General features: G+C 44.0%; 1 protein-coding gene across 1 annotated transcript; it reads left to right on the forward strand.

Moving 5' to 3' along the window:
* The first annotated feature begins 1,899 nt into the window (after positions 1-1,899).
* LOC102751364 (tropomyosin alpha-3 chain) lies at positions 1,900-18,690 on the forward strand. Its single transcript, XM_015563863.1, has 4 exons — positions 1,900-1,970; positions 9,583-9,586; positions 17,189-17,198; positions 17,596-18,690. Exons 1-4 carry the CDS (start codon positions 1,900-1,902, stop codon positions 18,132-18,134), a joined length of 624 nt encoding a protein of 207 aa, XP_015419349.1. The 3' UTR covers positions 18,135-18,690.
* Positions 18,691-19,171: the final 481 nt, after the last annotated feature.

The following is a 19,171-nucleotide window of genomic DNA, read 5'->3' on the forward strand; positions in this document are numbered from 1 at the left end:
GAGTACGGTTTCTCAATGTCAGCGTTGCTGACATTAGGGGCTGGATAATTCTTTGCTGTGAGAGGTTGGGTGGCCTGTGCATTGTAGGATGTTCAGGAGCAGCCTTAGCCTCTACCAAATGGAGCCAGGAGCACCCCCTCCCTAGCTGCAACAACCAAAAATGTCTGCAGACATTGTCAGGTGTTCCCCAAGGAGGGTTGCAGAATTGCCCCCAATTGAGAACAACTGGTACGGAAGAGTTTAAAATCCACATAAATTGTTTGCCAATTACTGGCTTGTGACCTTGTGCAAATCATTTAGCCTCTGAGCTCCAGATTCCTTTTCAATAAAAGATACATAGTAATACCTGTGTCATTTCAAAACTATTCTTCAATCAATTTTAATAATTTAGTTTCTTGCCGAAACCGGTTTGGCTCAGTGGATAGAGCGTCGGCTTGCGGACTGAGAGGTCCCAGGTTCGATTCTGGTCAGGGGCATGTACCTGGGTTGTGGGCACCTCCCCGGTGGGAGATGTGCAGGAGGCGGCTGATCGATGTTTCTCTCTCATCGATGTTTCTAACTTTCTATCTCTCTCCCTTCCTCTCTGTAAAAAATCAATAAAATATATTTTAAAAAAAATAATTTAGTTTCTTCAGGAATCAACTGTTTCATTGTGTCTTCAAGTAACAGCCCCCATTTCTAAAAAATATTTTTTTCCTACATCAGATTTACGAGATTTGTCCATTCTGTTGGTCTCATAGAAAATTAGTTTTTGGTTGTACTGATAGTTGGAGTTTTCATTTCCTATTTCATTTACTTTTGTTTTTACCCTTAACTCCTTCCTACTGTTTTTCATTGTGGTCCTTTCATTGTTCTTTTACTTTCTTGAGTTGCTTGCTTACTTTATCTTTCTGCTTTTTAAAAAAATATATTTTATTGATTTTTTACAGAGAGTAAGGGAGATGGATAGATAGTTAGAAACATCGATGAGAGGGAAACATCGATCAGCTGCCTCCTGCACACTCCCTACTGGGGATGTGCCCCCAAACAAGGTACATGCCCTTGACTGGAATCAAACCTGGACCCTTGAGTCCGCAGGCCAACGCTCTATCCACTGAGCCAAACCAGTTAGGGCCTTTCTGCTTTTTAATAAATACATTTATGATTGATTATACTTTTTGGGGGAAATCTTGCTTTGGCCACATGCTGCGTGTTTGTTCTCCCCCCCACGCCCCCCCACCATGCTGTATGTTTGGATGCCTAGTGCTCTCCTTGCTGTTCATTTAGAAATAGTGTGTTATTTCAACCCATGAGTGGTTCATCAGGATGTTTAATTTCTAAGTGGGCATGTTCTTATGGGCTATCTTTTGTGGTTAAATTTGAATGTATTCTATTCTGGAGTAGTCTATTCTTTTACTTTTTTAGGTTTTTTTGTATGTGTGTTTTTTTGAGAGAGAAAGAGAGAGAGAAACATCCATTGGTTGCCTCCTGTATGCGCCCCGACCAGAGATTGAACCCGTAATCTAAGTCTGTTCCCTGACCTGGAATCCAACCTGCAATCTTTAGGTGTATGGGACTATGCTCCAACCAAGTGAGCCACCCAGCCAGGGTGGAGCTATGCTTTTAAATTACATCATGAGATGAAGGTGTATGGGCAATTCTTTTTAGTTACCTGTAAGACCCACCATGCTCTATTTTGACCTGCATAAAACTTTCATTACACTTACTTGGTATTTAATTAATCCTTGTCATGCATCACTTTTCATATTTTTTTCATAAAACAGACCCCAAGTATCCCTTTAGCATAACATTATTGCCATTCTGGTTAGAATCCTTCAGGTTCCTGTTCCGTGGATGTGAGTGCCATGTGGTGGGAAATAGCTGGTGTCAAAGAGCCGTGTATCATAACTGCTTGTGAATATGCAGTTTCTCTTTGGAAACCTCTGGATACTGGGCAGTGGGAAAAAATGTATTCCTGGCACTTTGCAGAGGTGAGTCCAAGTCTAAAAGAGATCTTTGCGGTTATTTGCATGATAATGGATGGGCAGCTTACCAAAGGGGGAGCAGGGGTCTGTGACTGCAAAACAGAACGGAGAGATAAGCTTTATTAGGAGAATTTCAAACATAACAGAAAAATGGTGCAGTGAGCACCATGTCCCTGCCATCTAGTCTGCAGTTCACATTGTGCTTCATTAGCTTTACTGCACGTTCACCCAGAGGTGGGTCTTTATCTCGAGCTGATGAAGCAGCTTGGCATTTCCATCTGTTCTAAGTGTGCTGACACCCACCGATCTTACCCTTCGTGAAAGCATCGTTCCTGCTGCTTTTCCGCATGTGTTTTCTTCCAGGTCCTGTCCACCTTCATACATGTGCACCTGGTGCACTCCTAGTGGCTTACAATTTTTAAACTGCTTTTTCTCACTTAGCATATAAACAGTTCTCCTTCATACTTACCTATGTAGAATTTTACTTATATCTCCAGATTTATTCAGGTATAATTGACAAATAAACTTGTAATATGTCTAAAGTGTACTTAGCGATCATTTGATATGTGTATACATTGGGAAAGGAATCCCACAGTTAAGTGATGGAACACATCCATCACTTTGCATAATTACCTTTCTTTTTCTTTTTGTGAGAACCTTAAAGATTTAATCTCCTCTCTTAGCATATTTCATTCTTGTTCTCTAGTCTATCCACAGCTTCTTGCTCTGTGCTTGTGCTCAATAAATAAATATTTGTTCAGTGAATAAATTTATTTTAATGGTTGTATTGGCTCAGATGCTAGAATTTACTTAACTGTTCCCCTGTTGGTAGGAGCATAAGCTGCGTGAATAAATGCTGCAGTAAACACTGTTATGCATGTAGCTTATTTGGATTTACGACTAATAAAAAAAGGGTGTTTGCCGAACCTTCTCACATTTCCAAATGTTGGAAACTATCCTGGTATAGTAAGAATGAAAACAAGATGCAACAAATTTTGGAAAATTTAGATTGATTAAAAATGAAACAACCAAACATCATTTTGGCTCTTATTTTATTTAGGTTCCAGTGTTACAGATAGTTCCCATGCCTGATGTGTGTAATCTTGTGTGTGTGGCCTTGGGGAATTTGGAAATCAGAGAAATCAGGTGTGTAGTTCTCCAGAAGTTTTCTTTTCCTTTATCTATCACTTGATCCCGCACTTAAGTTTCCTTTTAAAATTTGAACCTAGTCCTTTACTATTAAAGACTTATTCCTGCCCTGGCCGGTGTGGCTGTTGGTTGAGCATCCCATGCACTGAAAGGCTGTAGGTTCGATTCTCGGTCAGGGCAAGTGCCCAGGTTTCGTCCTTGATCCAAAACCTGGCCTTCCCTGAGTCTGCCCCACATACATGTCATTTAAAAGGTCAGCCAGATAATTAGGCAGAGATTATAGCAAGAGTTTAGGGCTCTTTTCTGGCGCTCTCTGCATTTGGGATTTCTCTGCCTCACTTTCACGCTGAACCCGTAGGACAGAAGGGAAGCAACCGGTGGATGTTTCTCTCTCTCCCTCTCCCTCTCTCTGTAAAATCAATTTTTAAATCTTATTTAAAAAAAAAAATCCCAGCGGGGCCTCCAAAAAATAAATAAATAAATAAAATAAAAATTAAAAAAAGAAAAAAGACTTCTGACTTCTCTGCATTTTTTTATCTTTGACTTAGGGCGTTACTTTGTTCCTCTGACGGCGGATGTGAAAAGCAGGTGCTGCTGAGGACTGGAAATATACACGCTGTGCTTGGCCTGACAGAGAGAAGGCTCGTCAGCAGCAGCAGGGCCCTCTGTGACCAGCAAGTAGAGATCGTGACATTTGCAGACGGAGGGTAAGAAAGGCACCAGCTGATGTAACCATTCGATAAAGAATGATTTCATCCCCGGGTTTCAGAGACAGTTGGATCCCCAGCATCTTGTCTTTCTGTGCTGTGGGCGTGGTGTCGCAGGTCCTGCTCAACACTGGAACGTAGAGCAGTTAGAAGGGTGGAAGCGGACGTGCAGGGAGGAAACCAGTGCAGTGGAGAGGCTCAGCAAATGTTGTTTGTTCCTTTTATCTTTGAAATCTCTGTGTGCCCCTTAAACATTCCAGGTACCTCAAGATTCTAGACCCTTCTCTTGCTCCATGCACTTGGTTTTCATGGCTTCAGTTACTGTCCAGCTGCTGACTACTTCTGAACATACATTTCCAGCTCTGAGCTCTTTCTTGACCTCTAGACCTGCATGCCTCTTCATTAGACACCTGGGGTTCCCTCGGATTCAACACGCTGAAAACGAAGCTCTTAGTGTCCTCTGTGTCTGTTGTATACTCCTTTATATACTTTATTGTTATTACTAATCTGTCTTTTCTAGTAATAGACGGCATATCTTTTTATAAACTGCTGCAGTAATCTAGACAAGAGACAATTATTTGCTTAAATTAGGAAAGTGTTAGTGCAGATGGGGAGAAGCAGACAGATTTGGGATAGGTGAGATGATAAAATCATTAGGACTTGGTGATAGAGGACATAGAAAGGAGGGAGACAAGGAAAATGTCCAGGTTTCTGGGCTGACCACCTGGGTGATGGTACCATTCGTTGAGATAGGAATGCAGAAAGAAACGCGAAGTTTAAAGAGAGAGCTGGTGAATTTAGTTGGATATGATGAGTTTGTGGTGCTCGCAGAATATCCAGGTAGATAATTAGAAGTAATACATGTTGTAGAAAGTTTAGCGTATACATGTTTTTTGATTGGATCTTTTTTCTGGTATTGGGTTAAAGTTTATTGTACAGAGTTCAATAATATGTAGAAGGTCTGCTTAAAAAGTGCTTTGCTACACATTTTCCCTTTCCACTGAAGATGAAAGAGTGGGTTTCCCTGGCTGAGCTAAAGCACTGAAGATACCTCACTGGAGCAGAGCTGAGGAGACCAGCACAGGCCAGGACAGACCAAAGCACAGTGGAGCAGACCAGCACAGAGCAGAGCAGATAGGGGCCTGGCCTCAGGCCCACCTGGTCCTAGGACTGCCTCACAACCGTGCTATTTTCACAGCTGTGCTGTATCACAATTGAGCTCTTTTCCACTGAATAAAGTTTCCTTCTTCACCGCATCTCCCCCCCCCGCCCCCCAAAAAAGTGCTTTGCTACGAAGTGCTGGTTTTTAATGCTATTTTAAATGCAGAAGTGAAGAAAAACAGTTTTTGATGCCTCCCGAAGAGACGGTACTAACTTTTGCTGAGGTTCAAGGGACACAAGAAGCTCTGCTTGGTACCACTATAATGAACAACATTGTTATTTGGTAAGTTTTCCCTCAAGATCCTCAGTTTCCTCTTCTGTAATATAAGGATATACCTCTAATTTCACAGGGTCATTAAGATGAAATAAGAGGCCGTAAATATGATAGTTTTTGTTTGTTTACTGTCAGATGCTAGGTACTTAATAAGAACATCATATCAATTCAGACATTGTGAAAATTATCAGTCTGAGTAGACTATCAATGAATGAAATTTTATTGGGAAAAATGTATGATTGTTTCTGCTTCTGGTTAGTGCTTGAGTGGCTTCTACCAGACCAACTCTCCTACTTCAAGTGACTATAAACTCTGGAATAAATATAAAAATCAACTAACTCAAGACACTGGAGAGTGAGCAAAAGAATAAAGATACTGGAGGGGGTTCGACCCTTAGAGACAGGAAATGTCACTGGACAAGTTTCCGGTTCTTATGGCTTTTAGTAGAGGGCAGGCTCCACTCCACCACTGATTCGCCAAAAGCTTGGTAGAAACCTTCTGATGTGTTGTAGAATTGTACACCTGAAAGATGTATAATTTTGTAAACCAGTGTCTCCCCAATGCATTCTTGTTGTTAATCCTAACCCAAGAATATTTTTTCCATTTTTCTTTTTTAAGAGAGAGTGGAAGGAAGGGAGGTGGGAGAGAGAGAGAGAGAGAGAAACATCAATCTGAGAGTCACATTGATTGGTTGCCTCCTGCACGTGCCCCGACTGGGCCAGGGATAAATTCTGCAATCCAGGTACATGCCCTTGACCTGGAATCGAAACCTCAGCCCTTCGGTCTGAGTGCCAACGCTCTAACCATGGAGAAAACCAGCCAGGGCTCCCAAATACATTTAATAAAAAGAAAACCTGCTGTCCTGCTGGTTCAGTGTGAAAGTGAGGCAGAGAAATCCCAAAAGCAGAACGCCAGAGAAGAGCCCTAACTTTTGCTATCATCTCTGCCTAAATATCTGGCTGACCTTTTAAATGACACGTATGTGGGGCAGACTCAGGGAAGCCTGGGTAAGGTATAAAGAACTGAACTAGGTTTTAAAGCAACTGGAATTTGAGGTTAGCCAAGTTAACAGGTTACTGGGTGGGTGGGAGGGGGGCCAGAATTAATACTCTTCAGGGAAACCTAAGAGAATCCAGAGTTTATGTTTAAGTGTCATTCGTGATGCCTAGACTATAATCCAGAATTACCAGGTACATAAAAAATGGTTCATTTCAGGATCCAATTAGTAACTTTGTGATAGGGAAACTGAAGTCAAGGAGTCCCCAGCCACCTCTCTTTCCTGACCACAGGGAGAACCATGCCTGGCCATCAGTACTTGCAGGGTTAATTTGTATTAGGAGAATAATGATTTGTTTTTTCCTCAGAAGCTTTTCCATTAACTGTTTCCTTGGGGCCAGAATGGGTCTTGAAAAGAGAAAGTTATGATATGAATGTCACTATTACCTACCTCTTCTGCACTGCGCATTGCTAACCTTCTGGGAATAACGTAGGAAAGCATGGCCCCTGAGAGAAGTCTTGCCCTCCTCCCCTGGGAGCCCTGAAAGGGGACCGTGTTCTAGCCTGCCAGGAGCCTGTTCTCACATTGCTTCATCTAGAGCAGCAGGCTCCCACTTGGGCACTTCCCTCAGGTCTCAGGTCTTATTGGAGGACAGTGTTCTTTACCAAAGTTCTCTTTTCTATTCTTTCTGCTATTTCTATAGTCCAGACTTCATTATGTAGCTCCGAGACTATTAATTTAATCTAGTAATTGCCATGAACCAATATTCAACCTCCAGATCATCTTTTATGCTGTTATTTTATAAACACTCTTACTCCCAGCTCTCTCCCCTCTGCCCCAGAAAGAAAACCTTTTGTGGGGCCCATGTTTGCTTTCCTTCAGCTTCCATTTCCCAGGCTGCACTACAAAAATTCCCTCTTCAGTGCTCCATACACTTGGCTCCCTTTTTTCTTCCCATCCCTCGTTTCCCCCCTTTTGCTAATAGTTGTCTTTTAGCATCTCATATGTAATGGATCACAACAGAATTTGGGATTGGGGAGGGATCTCTATACTAAGAGTAAGTTTGAGTCCTAATTAAGGGGTACCTTCCCCCACAGTTGCCTTGAGTTCTGTCATATCACCTCAGCCCTCATTGGCATTTCCCTGTCTGAATGCCTGGGCCCTGATTTTTAATTTAGCTTGTGCTACTTTGTATTATGGAAGTCCTTGAAGATAGTGCCACATCCTATATCAGTTCTTAGTGCCTGTCTTAGCTGTTTGCTTAGGGTAGCTACTCAAAGAAGTATGGCTCGCACTGTCTATCAGAAGCTATCTTTTACCTTTGGGCTCTCTATAACTATAAGATGTCCCTCAAAAAAGTATATACACTTTGCCATGGCTGATTTGGCTCAGTGGATAGAGCGTCGGCCTATGGACTGAAGGGTCCGGGTTCAATTCTGATCAGGGGCACGTGTCTGGGTTGTGGGCTTGGTCCCTGGTGGGAGGCATGCAGGAGGCAGCTGGTCGGTGATTCTCATCATTGGTGTTTCTATTTCTCTCTCCTTCTCCCTTTCTCTCTGAAATCAATAAAAATATTTTTTTTAAAAAAAATATATACACTTTAACAGCTGATAGCTCAATTTTTAAAACGAAATGTATTTTAATAAACACTGCCTTTATAGTTATTCAAAGTATGCATATACCTTTTGGGGGACACCCTATACATGTACATATAGTAGTTGTTCACCTTTCCTGTGGGACTCCTTATTTGTTGGGCGCCTAAAGCAATTCATGTTATACTCCAGGTCCAAGTGGCATTTTTTAAAATAATTTTTCCTGTTTTTATTGATTTTAGAGAGAGAAGAAAGGAGGGGGGGAGAAAGGGAGAGAGAGAAACATCGATGTGAGAGAGAAACATGCTGAACACACCCCTACTGGGGATGAGGCCCCACACTGGTAGGCATGTGCCCTAGCCAGGAATCAAACCAGCAACCTTTTGGTGCAGGGGATGGCTCCCAGCCAACTGAGCCACACCAGCCAGAGCTCAGTGGCCTGTTTTGAAACTACTGCTGGAGCTTTAAATATTAAATCTTGGTCAAGCTACATGAACTGAGTACCATCTTTCACTTATTTCATAGATATTTGAGTCTCTACTTCTCTGTGAGGGATGTAAATATGAATCCTGGCCCCAAGGCCCCTAAAAACTTGTAGGTAAATAAGATTGCTTCACAGTTCCTAGTGTCACAATAATAGAACTTTGGGATTTGGGAGAGAGCAGTTACTATCCAGAGAACATGCACTAACCTCTGTAAGGGATACACCTGCTCTGGTGTCCCTTGTGTGAGGAAAACCTGGCATACTTACATGAGAATTTAGCTTCCTGTCTTTAGTTTTGTATTCAGTACCTGGGCCCTAGAAGTTCAGAAGTATGTGTTGAATGATTGCATTCTACCCTATTACAGTATATATTACATTAAAAATAAGGCATGAGGACAGTACTATATGGAATTGGAGGTGAGGAGACTTCTGTGGACTGGTGCAGACAGGGAGGAGTGAGAGAGTCTAAACTGAGCTCATGCTGCTGGGAGAAGGTGGGACATAATCTGGGCCATAAGAAATGGATGGGTGTTGGTCAACACGGGGAGGAGGTTGGCCAGTAATGAGGGCATTCGGAGGGATAACTTGAACAAAGGCAGAGAGCTTGGAACATGCATACATGTTGAACAGATAGTGAGCTGTCGGGCACAGGAGCAGTGTGAGTAACAGTGCTACAGGGCTGGCTTCGTGAGGACCATAAATACCATGAAAAATTACTTTATCCGTGGCTAATGGGAGCCAACTGAAAGGGTTTCATAGGCAGAGTCACATGATAGAACAGTTGTTAATGTCACAAATCCTCCAGCTGAGGAGTGGTTCCAGCAAACTTTCTTGTTTCTTTTACATTTAGCCTCTTCTCTCCTTTCACCCTTTTTTCCATTTTTCACCCCAGCTCAGTCTTTCCTCCTTTCTCCGTTACCTGGGGCTGGCTCTGGAATAAGCAGACATTACAGAGACATAATTGTACGTCTCTTTCAGGTGTCATCTCTTGCCTAACCAGATTTGGTTTCCTGACCATTGTCCATGGAAAATTTAGGTATGACAAAAATTGTGACAAAATCATAATGATTAGAGCTATACCATGCGCCTAATTTTAATACCAAGTAAAATGAAATCATTGTGCCAAAACTGGTTTGGCTCAGTGGATAGAGCGTCGGCCTGCGGACTGAAAGGGCCCAGGTTCGATTCTGGTCAGGGGCATGTACCTTGGTTGCGGGCACATCCCCAGTGGGAGATGTGCAGGAGGCAGCTGGTTGATGTTTCTCTCTCGTCGATGTTTCTGACTCTCTATCCCTCTCCCTTCCTCTCTGTAAAAAATCAATAAAAATATATTTTTTTAAAAAATGAGATCATTGAAACCCTTTCTCCTTGAATTTGGAGAGATTTCTCCCTAGTGGCATAGCAGAGGGCTAAACTATCAAATTAAACCATTGGCCATCCCTGGCAAGTGTGGCGAAGTGGTTATAACAACAACCTGCACACCGAAAGGTCACAGGTTCAATTCCCCGTCAAGAACATGTACCTGGGTTGTAGGTTCGATCCCTGGCCCGGGTCTGGACATGTGTGGGAGACAACCAATTGATGTTTTCTCTCTCTCATCCCCTCCCACCTTCACTCCCTTCCACTCTAAAAAATCAATGGAAAAAATATCCGTGGCAGTGGATTAACAACAACAAAAACAAAAAACAATTGACCAAATTAAACTATAGTTCTATTTTTAGCTCAGGCTGTGATTAAACAAAACAAAGGTCCTGTGTCCCTTAGTTTGTTCTTGGTCCCCTCCTAACGGATGCTGTGATAAATAAGAGAGTTTGATGTGAAAACCAGTTTCCTGGAAGAGTGTTATCAGCTTACCTATTTTTGGTGTCTAAGGAATTTAAAAACTGGTCAGCTCCTGAAAAAGATGCACATTGGTGACTCCTACCAAGCCTCCATCTGTCACAAAGCCTATTCTGAAATGGTAAGTGCCAATCAGCCGGGACCATTCCGTGTCTGTTCTGAGGGCTACTCTTGGTATCACTGAGTGACTGCAATAACTTAGTGAGTAGTAATTGACTGGCCCTCCTTGTTGCCTGTTTCTTTCAAAATTGGACAGCAGTGTTTGTTCTTTCTTGGAATGGATGAAAATAAGTGTTGGTACAGTATGATTGCTTGGTGAATTTTCTGGCTGTATGACTTAAGGGCAAACATTAATTTCTGGCTGTGAATTTATACCGAGAAATACGATAATATTTACAGAATTGGCTCCCAACCACATTGCCATAAATCAGTGGTTCTCAACCTTGGCTGCACATTAGAATCACCTGGGAATCTTTTTAAAATCCTGATTTCTGGGCCTCATCCTCCGGAAATTCTGTTTCTTTGTTACTAATGTTGCGGTCCCACCCCATAACAAAGAAACAGAATTTCCGGGGGATGGGGCCTAGGAATCAGGATTTTTAAAAGATTCCCAGGTGATTCTAATATGCAGCCAAGATTGAGAACCACTGCCATAAATGATTTATGATGTGAATGTATATCCTGAGGAAGGATGATTAAATGGTCAGAGACATGCTTTTCTCTTAGACTTTAGTGTTCTCGTATAAAAACGAACCACAGCCTCTTAGCTATTATGTTAATACAGTTGGCTTACAATCTGGTCTTGGCATCTGAACAGGTTGGAGGTAGTTGTCCCAGGGTCAGGAGTCACTGCTCATGCACGTGTGCGCTATTGAGCCATAAGCAGAGACAGAAGCAGGCAGCTGGGTGCCCTGTGGAGACTCATTGCCCAGCCCCAGGGGCAGCCCTGCGGGCCTCAGCACGGGGAGGCTCTGAACGCAAAGGGTGCATCTCTCCCTGGCCCAGCAGCATCTGTGGACATGAATGCAAAAGTCTTGTGGTCTTAGGAAATCTGTCATATGGTCTTGAGGCTTATTATTCATCCTAAAATAAGAGGGTTGAATTCGTCTCTGGAATTAAATTTATCTACTAAGCATTTATCTTTGGTATTATAACATTAATACCTATTTCATTTTAAAACATTGAGAACAGAAATGGAAAAAAATAGTAAGAGTTCCCCATGAAGCCAATCTCCAGAAATCGTAATTTATACCTGAGTGCAGGGATTGGCAAACATGTCGGTAAAGGGACAGGCAGTGAGTGTTTAACTTTGCAGGCCACATGTCTCTGCTGTAGCTACCTGCTCTGCCACTATTGCACAAAATCACCCAGAGATGACAGAAGAACAGGTGTGGCTACATTCCAATAAAGCATTTTGGACAATAAAACTTCCCCATATGCCTTGAGCCAGATTTTACCTATAGGCCATAGTTTGCCTGACCCTAGTTAAGTGTATGGCATTTAACATTTTTTTTTTAACTCTCAGTTTTTTTCTAATTATAAAGGTAATGCATTCTCATTATAAAAATTCAGTTACTCTGGCCCTGGCCAGGTGGCTCAATTGGCTGGAGCGTCATTCCATACACTAAAAGGTCACAGGTTCGATTCCTGGTCAGGGCACATAACCAGGTTGCATGTTTGATCTCCAGTTGGGGAGTGTACAGAAGGTAACTGATCGATGTTTCTCTCTCACATTGATGTTTCTCTTTCTCTCCCTTCCTCTATTTAAAATCAACTTAAAATTTTTTTAATGTAGTCATTCTGGGAAGGTATATGGTAGAAATGGGTAAAATGGCCCAATAATTAATTTTTCCTATTTTACCCCCAAAGATAATTATTTTCAACATGTAGCATACATATAGACATGTATACATATGTGTGTGACAAGTGTCTTCACACACAATAATGTTGATAGAACATGTAATTTTTGCCCTGGCCAGTGGCTCAGTTTATTGGAGCATCAGCCCATATACCAAAATGCTGCGCTTTCAATTCCCGGTCAGGGTATGTATTTGAGGCACCCAATCGATGTTTCTCTTCCTCTCTCCCGCCCTCTCTTCCTTCCTCCCTTCCTCCCTTCCTCTCTCTCTCAAATCAGTAAAAACATATCCTTGGGTGAGGGTTAAAGGAAAAAGAAAAACATGTAATTTTAAAGCTGGGAGAGGTTTGTGACACATTTTCCCACAGAAACGACCGTGGGTCATGGTGTACTTTTTGGTCACTCGCACTCCATAAATACAAATGAATAAACTGTTATAGGCTGGCCTTAACTCTGATCGCCACTTAGGATCGCTTTTATGGGAAAATGTGTTTTGACAGATGAGCATTGCTAGTTTGAGGTCTCCCATCATGTGTTTATTTGCCCTCTTTCTCTGGCCGGCGTTTCCTCAAATGGGCGGCTGGGGTGTGAGCCACGTCTAAGGTGGAGGGCGGCGCATTCGCCCGACTCACGCGCAGAGACTGGGAATGGCTGGGAGCCTGACGAGCCTGTTGATCTTTCCTGTGAGCCTTTCGTTTTGTCTCTGCCAGTTCTTCCTTTCTCTCACCATAGTCCTAATGATTTCTTTGGTTATCAATTTTTCTTCTAAATCAGGGGCTCCTTTTTGTTGTTCTGAGTCATCCTTGTGCCAAAGAGAGGGAGCCGTCGGGAAGCCCCGTGTTCCAGCTCATTGCGATCAACCCCAAGACGGCCCTGAGCGGGGGTGTGATGCTCTACTGTCTTCCTCAAGGGCAGGCTGGGAGGCAAGTGTGCGACTGCTGGGCAGTGAGTGTGACCTTTGAAAGGCACCTGTGCACATACAAAACCAGATGTTTTGTGTCATTTAGATGGAAGGACACATGAAACACTATATATAGACCAAGATAAAGAATGTTAAGAATAGTGTTCAGCCTTGGCCGAGTGGCTCGGTTGGTTGGAGTGTCATCCCGTACTCCAAAAGGTGGCGGGTTCAATTCCCGGTCAGGGCACATGCTCAAGTATTGGATTCAATCCCCGGTCAGGGCGCATGCAGAAGGCAACCGATTGAGGTTTCTCTCTCACATCAGTGTTTCTCTCCCCCACCCCCCACCTCCTCCCTTCCTCGCTCTGTAAATCAGTTGTTTTTAAAAATGAAGTAGAATGTTTAGTAGATCTGAGTCAAGCCTCAGGTTCCCTGTATACTGATCCCACCAGCATGGCGTTGGATAAGTATTTTTTGTGTCTTTAAGCCCTGTGTTATCCCATAATGAAAACATTTTAAATACAGAGTAATTAATATTCTCTACAGGAGACTTACAATTTATGTTATTTCCATTAAGAAAAGTTTTAAATGTACTTTAGGAAGACATCTTTACTTCAAAATCTGAGCCTCCACCATGTAGGCAGCTAATATTGATCTATTAGTAAATATTTAACTAAGTTTTTTTTTAAGGTTTTTTGTGGAGAGTTTTTTGAGAGAGGGGAAGGGAGAGGGAGAGAAACATCAGCCAGTTGCCTCCTGTACACCCCTCACTGGGGATCAAGCCCATAGCCCAGGCATGTGCCCTAACCAGGAATTAAACCAGCAACCTTTCAGTGCAATGGACGACACCCAACCAGCTGAGCCACACTGACCAGGGCTAATATTGAACTATTGACTGAGAAGATCTGTTTATGGGTGGCGCTATGCACAGTGCTGGTGATATGGCAGTGAGACAACACACATTTTCATTAAGCACTTCCTGGGGGTTAGGACTGTGCTATCAGCTGAAACCTCACAATAATCACCATGTCCCCATTTTACTGCTGAAGTTAAATAATTTGCCCAGAGTCGCCCAGCTCTTGCTTTGTTAGAATTCAAAGCCAGGTAGCTGACTCTAGAGCCCCATCTTAAAAAGACAACCTGACTTCTGCCTTATGATTACAGTCTTGTGGCAAAGATACCCACCAAATGTGAAAATAGGATGCTCTTATGTCGTGAAAGACTCCCTCCACGTTCTGTGTGGAGTAGGGTTCGGTATCTGAAAGAGGGGCCGCACACAAATGAGAGAGAAATGACACGAGATAATTTTGAAATATTGGGGGACCAGGCGGGCAAATCCAGAAGGACTTCCACAGATGCTCGCTCCAACCTTTTATTTGGTCTGGGGCAGCCCTAGGGTAAGGAGGTTTGTCTGGGGTAGCCATAGGGTAAGGAGGTTTCAATGACACACAGACTAGGTCATAGCATGACCCTTAGGCAATTTACATGATTAAAGGTAGGGAGATTGCTTCAGCTAACATTATCTAGATTAACTGGGTGGTATCTAGATTAACTGGGTGGTACACAGCCCTGACCTTTGCTAGGGCTTCAAAGTTACTAACTTTTGGGGGTCTCTGTCTATACTCAGCTAGTGAAGACAATAAATAGACTCCGGCACACTCACATTGTGACAAGTGCTTTGAAGACAGAAACAGGTCATGTGATACAGTGTGGGTGGATAGACAGGGATTAGGTGTGACCTTTCTGCAAAAGCAGCAGCCTAAGTAATAACAAAAGCTCAGTCATGCTAAGGACTGGGTTTAGAGCCTGCCAAGGGGAGAGAATAGCAAGTGCGAAGACACTGAGGAGACTGAGTTTGGCCACAGTGAACTAGGGTGCACGGGGTACAAGATGCATTAAGAGATAGGCGGGGACTGCACAGGTGTTCATGTCCCATACTGCAAAGAGAAGCATTCCTATTTCCAGGTATTTTTGTTCTTGTTACTTTGGGGAGGATGGTTTTGGCCTCTTTAAAATACATGTGTAAATATCCTATATAATAAAAGCCAATCGACCGAACAACAGAACAGTGGGTCGCTATGATGCGCACTGACCACCAGGGGGCAGACACTCAATGCAGGAGCCGCCCCGAGCCCGCAGGCCCCAGGATAGCAAGGCAGTTGCCAGTGGGGGCTCCCCGGTCACCCCACTGGTCACCCCGCAGAGGGAGGCAGCTGGGGACAGGGCCAGTGAGCGGGTGGCACCAGGTCGGCCAAGGTGGGTGCCAGCAGGGGTCCCCCGATCGCCCCACCGGTTGCCCCACAGATCCCACAGATCGGTCCTGATAGCCAGCTAGGCCTAGGGACTCTACGTATGCACTAATTTCATGCACCGGGCCTGTAGTATATAATATGGTTTGAATCGTTTCTTTTCTGCTTCATGTTAGGTTCCTGGAAGGTGATGTGAAGGATCATTTCGCAGCAGCGGTATTGACTTCTGGAACAATTGCCATTTGGGACTTACTTCTAGGTCATTGCACTGCTCTTCTTCCACCCATCTCTGACCAGAACTGGTCTTTCGTTAAATGGTCAGGTACAGATTCTCATTTGCTTGCTGGACAAAAAGACGGAAACATATTTGTATATTTAATAAGTTAGGGTAAGGTAAACACACGGTGTTCTGGATATATTTGGCCTCCTTATATTCTTTGGAGTTGTAGCTATAAGGAAAGTATCAGAATGGCATTTAAAGTAATTGTATTCTTTTAGACATTTTATTCTGATGGTGATGGCCCTACTGATCTTTAATGTTCATTTATACATTGGGGAAAAGGACTTCAGGTTAATTTTTGTAATTCCCCCATTTGTGCATTTGCTTTTAAAAGTGTACATAAAGCTTCAAGTGTTAATAAATATTTATTTTGCCGAAACTGGTTTGGCTCAGGGGATAGAGCGTAAAAATAAATATTTATTTTGTATGCTCTCCCTACCGGGAGCATGCCCACACCTTTCTTGCCCTTGTCTTTCTCAGGCGGCTTTTTCTCCCTGAGCTCTAAGGGTCCCCATGAAACTTATAACCAGGGGAACCGGGGCAGCAGTAGCTAGTCCCAGGCTCATCCCTGAACCTGTCTCCAAGGTCTTGACTTTTTGTGCCGGGCCAGCTCAGCCAAGGGTTCGGTGAGCCTGAGGTGGGGGCGGCAAAGGATGTAGAAAAGACAAAGAGAATAAGCTTGATCTAGGTGGATCTCCTGTGCCTGGCTAAGGCTACAGAGAGGGACCCAGACTGCAAGCTGAGCCTTTATTTTATAGGCAGAGGTAAACAAGGTACTGGTCACCATAGTTGCAATGTTCTTGTGAGTTTCACTTGTTTTGGCAGCACTTGCTGCATCTCCCTCAGCCCATTAGCTACCCAGATAGGATCTAGGGAGTGTCATAAGGTCAAGCCTAATTATGCTCAGACGGCTGTGCCCTCCAAGCTGGGACTTGTTTGTGGCTCTGCCCACAGGTCAGTCTAGGCTTAGCCCTATAGCCACTTCTTACATCTCACCCTTTTTTTATTTTTAAGCTACCATAATGAAAGTAAAACTTAAACATCAAGAACAAAACTCTGGCTATTAAAACAATAACAAAACAATGCGAATGCAAAACCCAAACCACAGACCTGTTCACATTTTAAAACTTGAACATCAAGAACAAAACAATGCCAATGCAACACAGCAACGGGAGAGAAATCACACGACAGTAACGTTTTCTACTAAATGAAAGTTTCTTTTGCTGATTTACTCAGAGTCTTCGGACTTGGCTGCGCAAGACTTTGCAGAAGACTGGCAGCTAACCAATGCTAGCACAGCCAGACACATGGCTGACGGAGTAGCTTCCACTTCTTGCTTTTCTACCATCTGCTGGGCCTCAGTTGTTAACTTCTTCAGCTGACCCCATGTTGGCACTTCAGTCCGTTGCGTAGCCTTCCTTTTCTTCTTTTTTCCGCTTTGCTGTCATCGGAGCAACTCTGTCTTTTGAACAAAGGGACAAGGACCTTCTCTGGGTCCACTGTGTGGTACCCCAGTTGGCTGCACTGCTCCTTCTGGAAAGATACAAACACAACCTCTGCCCCACATCATTACTAGATCTGGTAAAACTCTTGTCCGGTTTGTGCATCCTTCCACCGGGCTACCCGGCGGAGACTATTGCACTGGAGGTCCAATGCCTTGGCTGCTGTACAACTCTCTGCGTTGTGATTCAAAAAATTTAACACCCGGGAGGAGACAGGAGACCAAACACGAGCAGGAGCTGGGTGGGCACCATGGCTGGGATCTCCACCATTGAGACGGTGAAACGCGAGATCCAGGTGCCGCAGCCGCAGCCGATGGTGCCGAAGAGAAGGCCGAACGCCTCCAGCAGCCTCCAGCAGGAAATGGAGGGAGAAAGGCGGGCTCGGGAACAGGCTGAGGCTGAGGTGGTTGAAGAGGGGCTAGCCCAGCCGTGGGCAAACTACAGCCCGCGGGCCAGATCCGGCCCGTTTGAAATGAATAAAACAAAAAAAAAGACCGTACCCTTTTATGTAATGATGTTTACTTTGAATTTATATTAGTTCACACAAACACTCCATCCATGCTTTTGATCTGGCCCTCCGGTCCAGTTTAAGAACCCATTGTGGCCCTCGAGTCAAAAAGTATGCCCACCCCTGGTAGACCGTGCTCAGGAGCGCCTGGCCACTGCCCTGCAAAAGCTGGAGGGAGCTGAAAAAGCTGCCAATGAGAGCGAGAGAGGTGTGAAGGTTATTGAAAACGGAGCTTCAAAAGATGAAGAAAAGCTGGAACTCCAGGAAACCCAACTCAAAGACGCTCCGCACATTGCAGAAGAGGCAGATAGAGAGTATGAAGAGGTGGCTTGTAAGCTGGTGATTATTGAGGGAGACTGGGAACGCACAGAGGAGCGAGCTGAGCTGGCAGAGTCCTGTTGCGGAGAGATGGATGAGCAGATGAGACTGATGGGCCAGAGCCTGAAGCGTCTGAGTGCTGCTGAAGAAAAGTATCCTCAAAAAGAAGACAAATATGCGGAAGAGATAAAGATTCTTACTGATAAACTCAAGGAGGCAGAGACCCGTGCTGAGTTTGCTGCAAGATCGGTAGCCAAGCTGGAAAAGACAATTGATTTGGAAGATAAACTGAAATGCACCAAAGAGGAACACCTCTGTACACAAAGGAGGCTGGACCTGAATCAGATGTAGAGCCACCCGTCCTGCCCTGCCGCCGCTCCTCCCTCTGACCCTGACTCCGCCTGAGGCCAGCCTGCTTGAAGCTGACCTTTAAACTGAGGGCTGACCTTTAACTGGAAGGCTGCTTTCTCCTTTCACTGCCCCCTCCCCCCCCCCCTGTCTTTTTCACCAAATTGTCTCTGCCTTCCCTCAGAGATTTTGATAGTGCTAGAGGCTGAGCACCTTTGGGAACAACATTTAAGGGAATGTGAGCACAGTGCAGTGTCTTTAAAAGCATGTTGTGATGTACACATTTTGTAATTACCTTTTTTGTTGTTGATGTGGCAACCATTTGTAAAACATTCCAAATAACTCCACAGTCCTCAAGCAGCCGTCTGATCCCTTTCTCACTTGTAGGAGGTAATTTTTCAGCTTAATCCACATTGCCCTCTCCATAGAGGAGGGAAAAAGGTATGGCCTGCCTTACTGGGATCCACATAGAGCCCAGAGAACGACTCCACTCTGGGGAGTCATTGCTTTGTGCAGACTACTAGCCAAATTGAAAAGGCGATTCCAGGAGGAGTTAACCGCCCCCCAAAAAAGTGATGTTTAGGTTTCAGCTTTTAAGGCATCTTTAGGCAAGTCATTTTTTTCATCAGAAGTGACCAACTTAAAATGGTGAGACCTCTCTGTCAGAGACCAAATTCTTGTCTCTGCCCATCTCTGCCCTTTCCCCAATGGTTCACAAAATGGATCATGTGCCACTTATGTTGAAGTGACCAGTTACTTGCTCTCCTGCCTCCTTGAAAGAAAGAAAATGATGTTTTTGCCACTGATTTAGCCAAGTGAAACTCATGTCATTACCCTCCTCTGGGTCTGAAGCTGCCATCTCTAAAAGTGCCATCTCATTGTGCTTTGTACCAGTTAGTGCTGGAGGAATCTTGAATAGTTTATGCACAAAACTTAAAATTTTGTATTTGAAACGTTGCTTCTTTGGGGTTGGGGCACACTGGCCACGCCGTCTGGCTGTGAGAGCTCGCTACAGTCTGGGCTGGCAGTGTGCTGATCTT

Source organism: Myotis davidii, unplaced genomic scaffold (genome assembly GCF_000327345.1).
Source record: "Myotis davidii unplaced genomic scaffold, ASM32734v1 scaffold150, whole genome shotgun sequence".
NCBI lineage: Eukaryota > Metazoa > Chordata > Mammalia > Chiroptera > Vespertilionidae > Myotis > Myotis davidii.

Coding starts and splice junctions, on each gene's coding strand:
- LOC102751364 (XM_015563863.1), top strand. CDS start 1,900: ATGCAGTTTCTCTTTGGAAACCTCTGGATACTGGGCAGTGGGAAAAAA.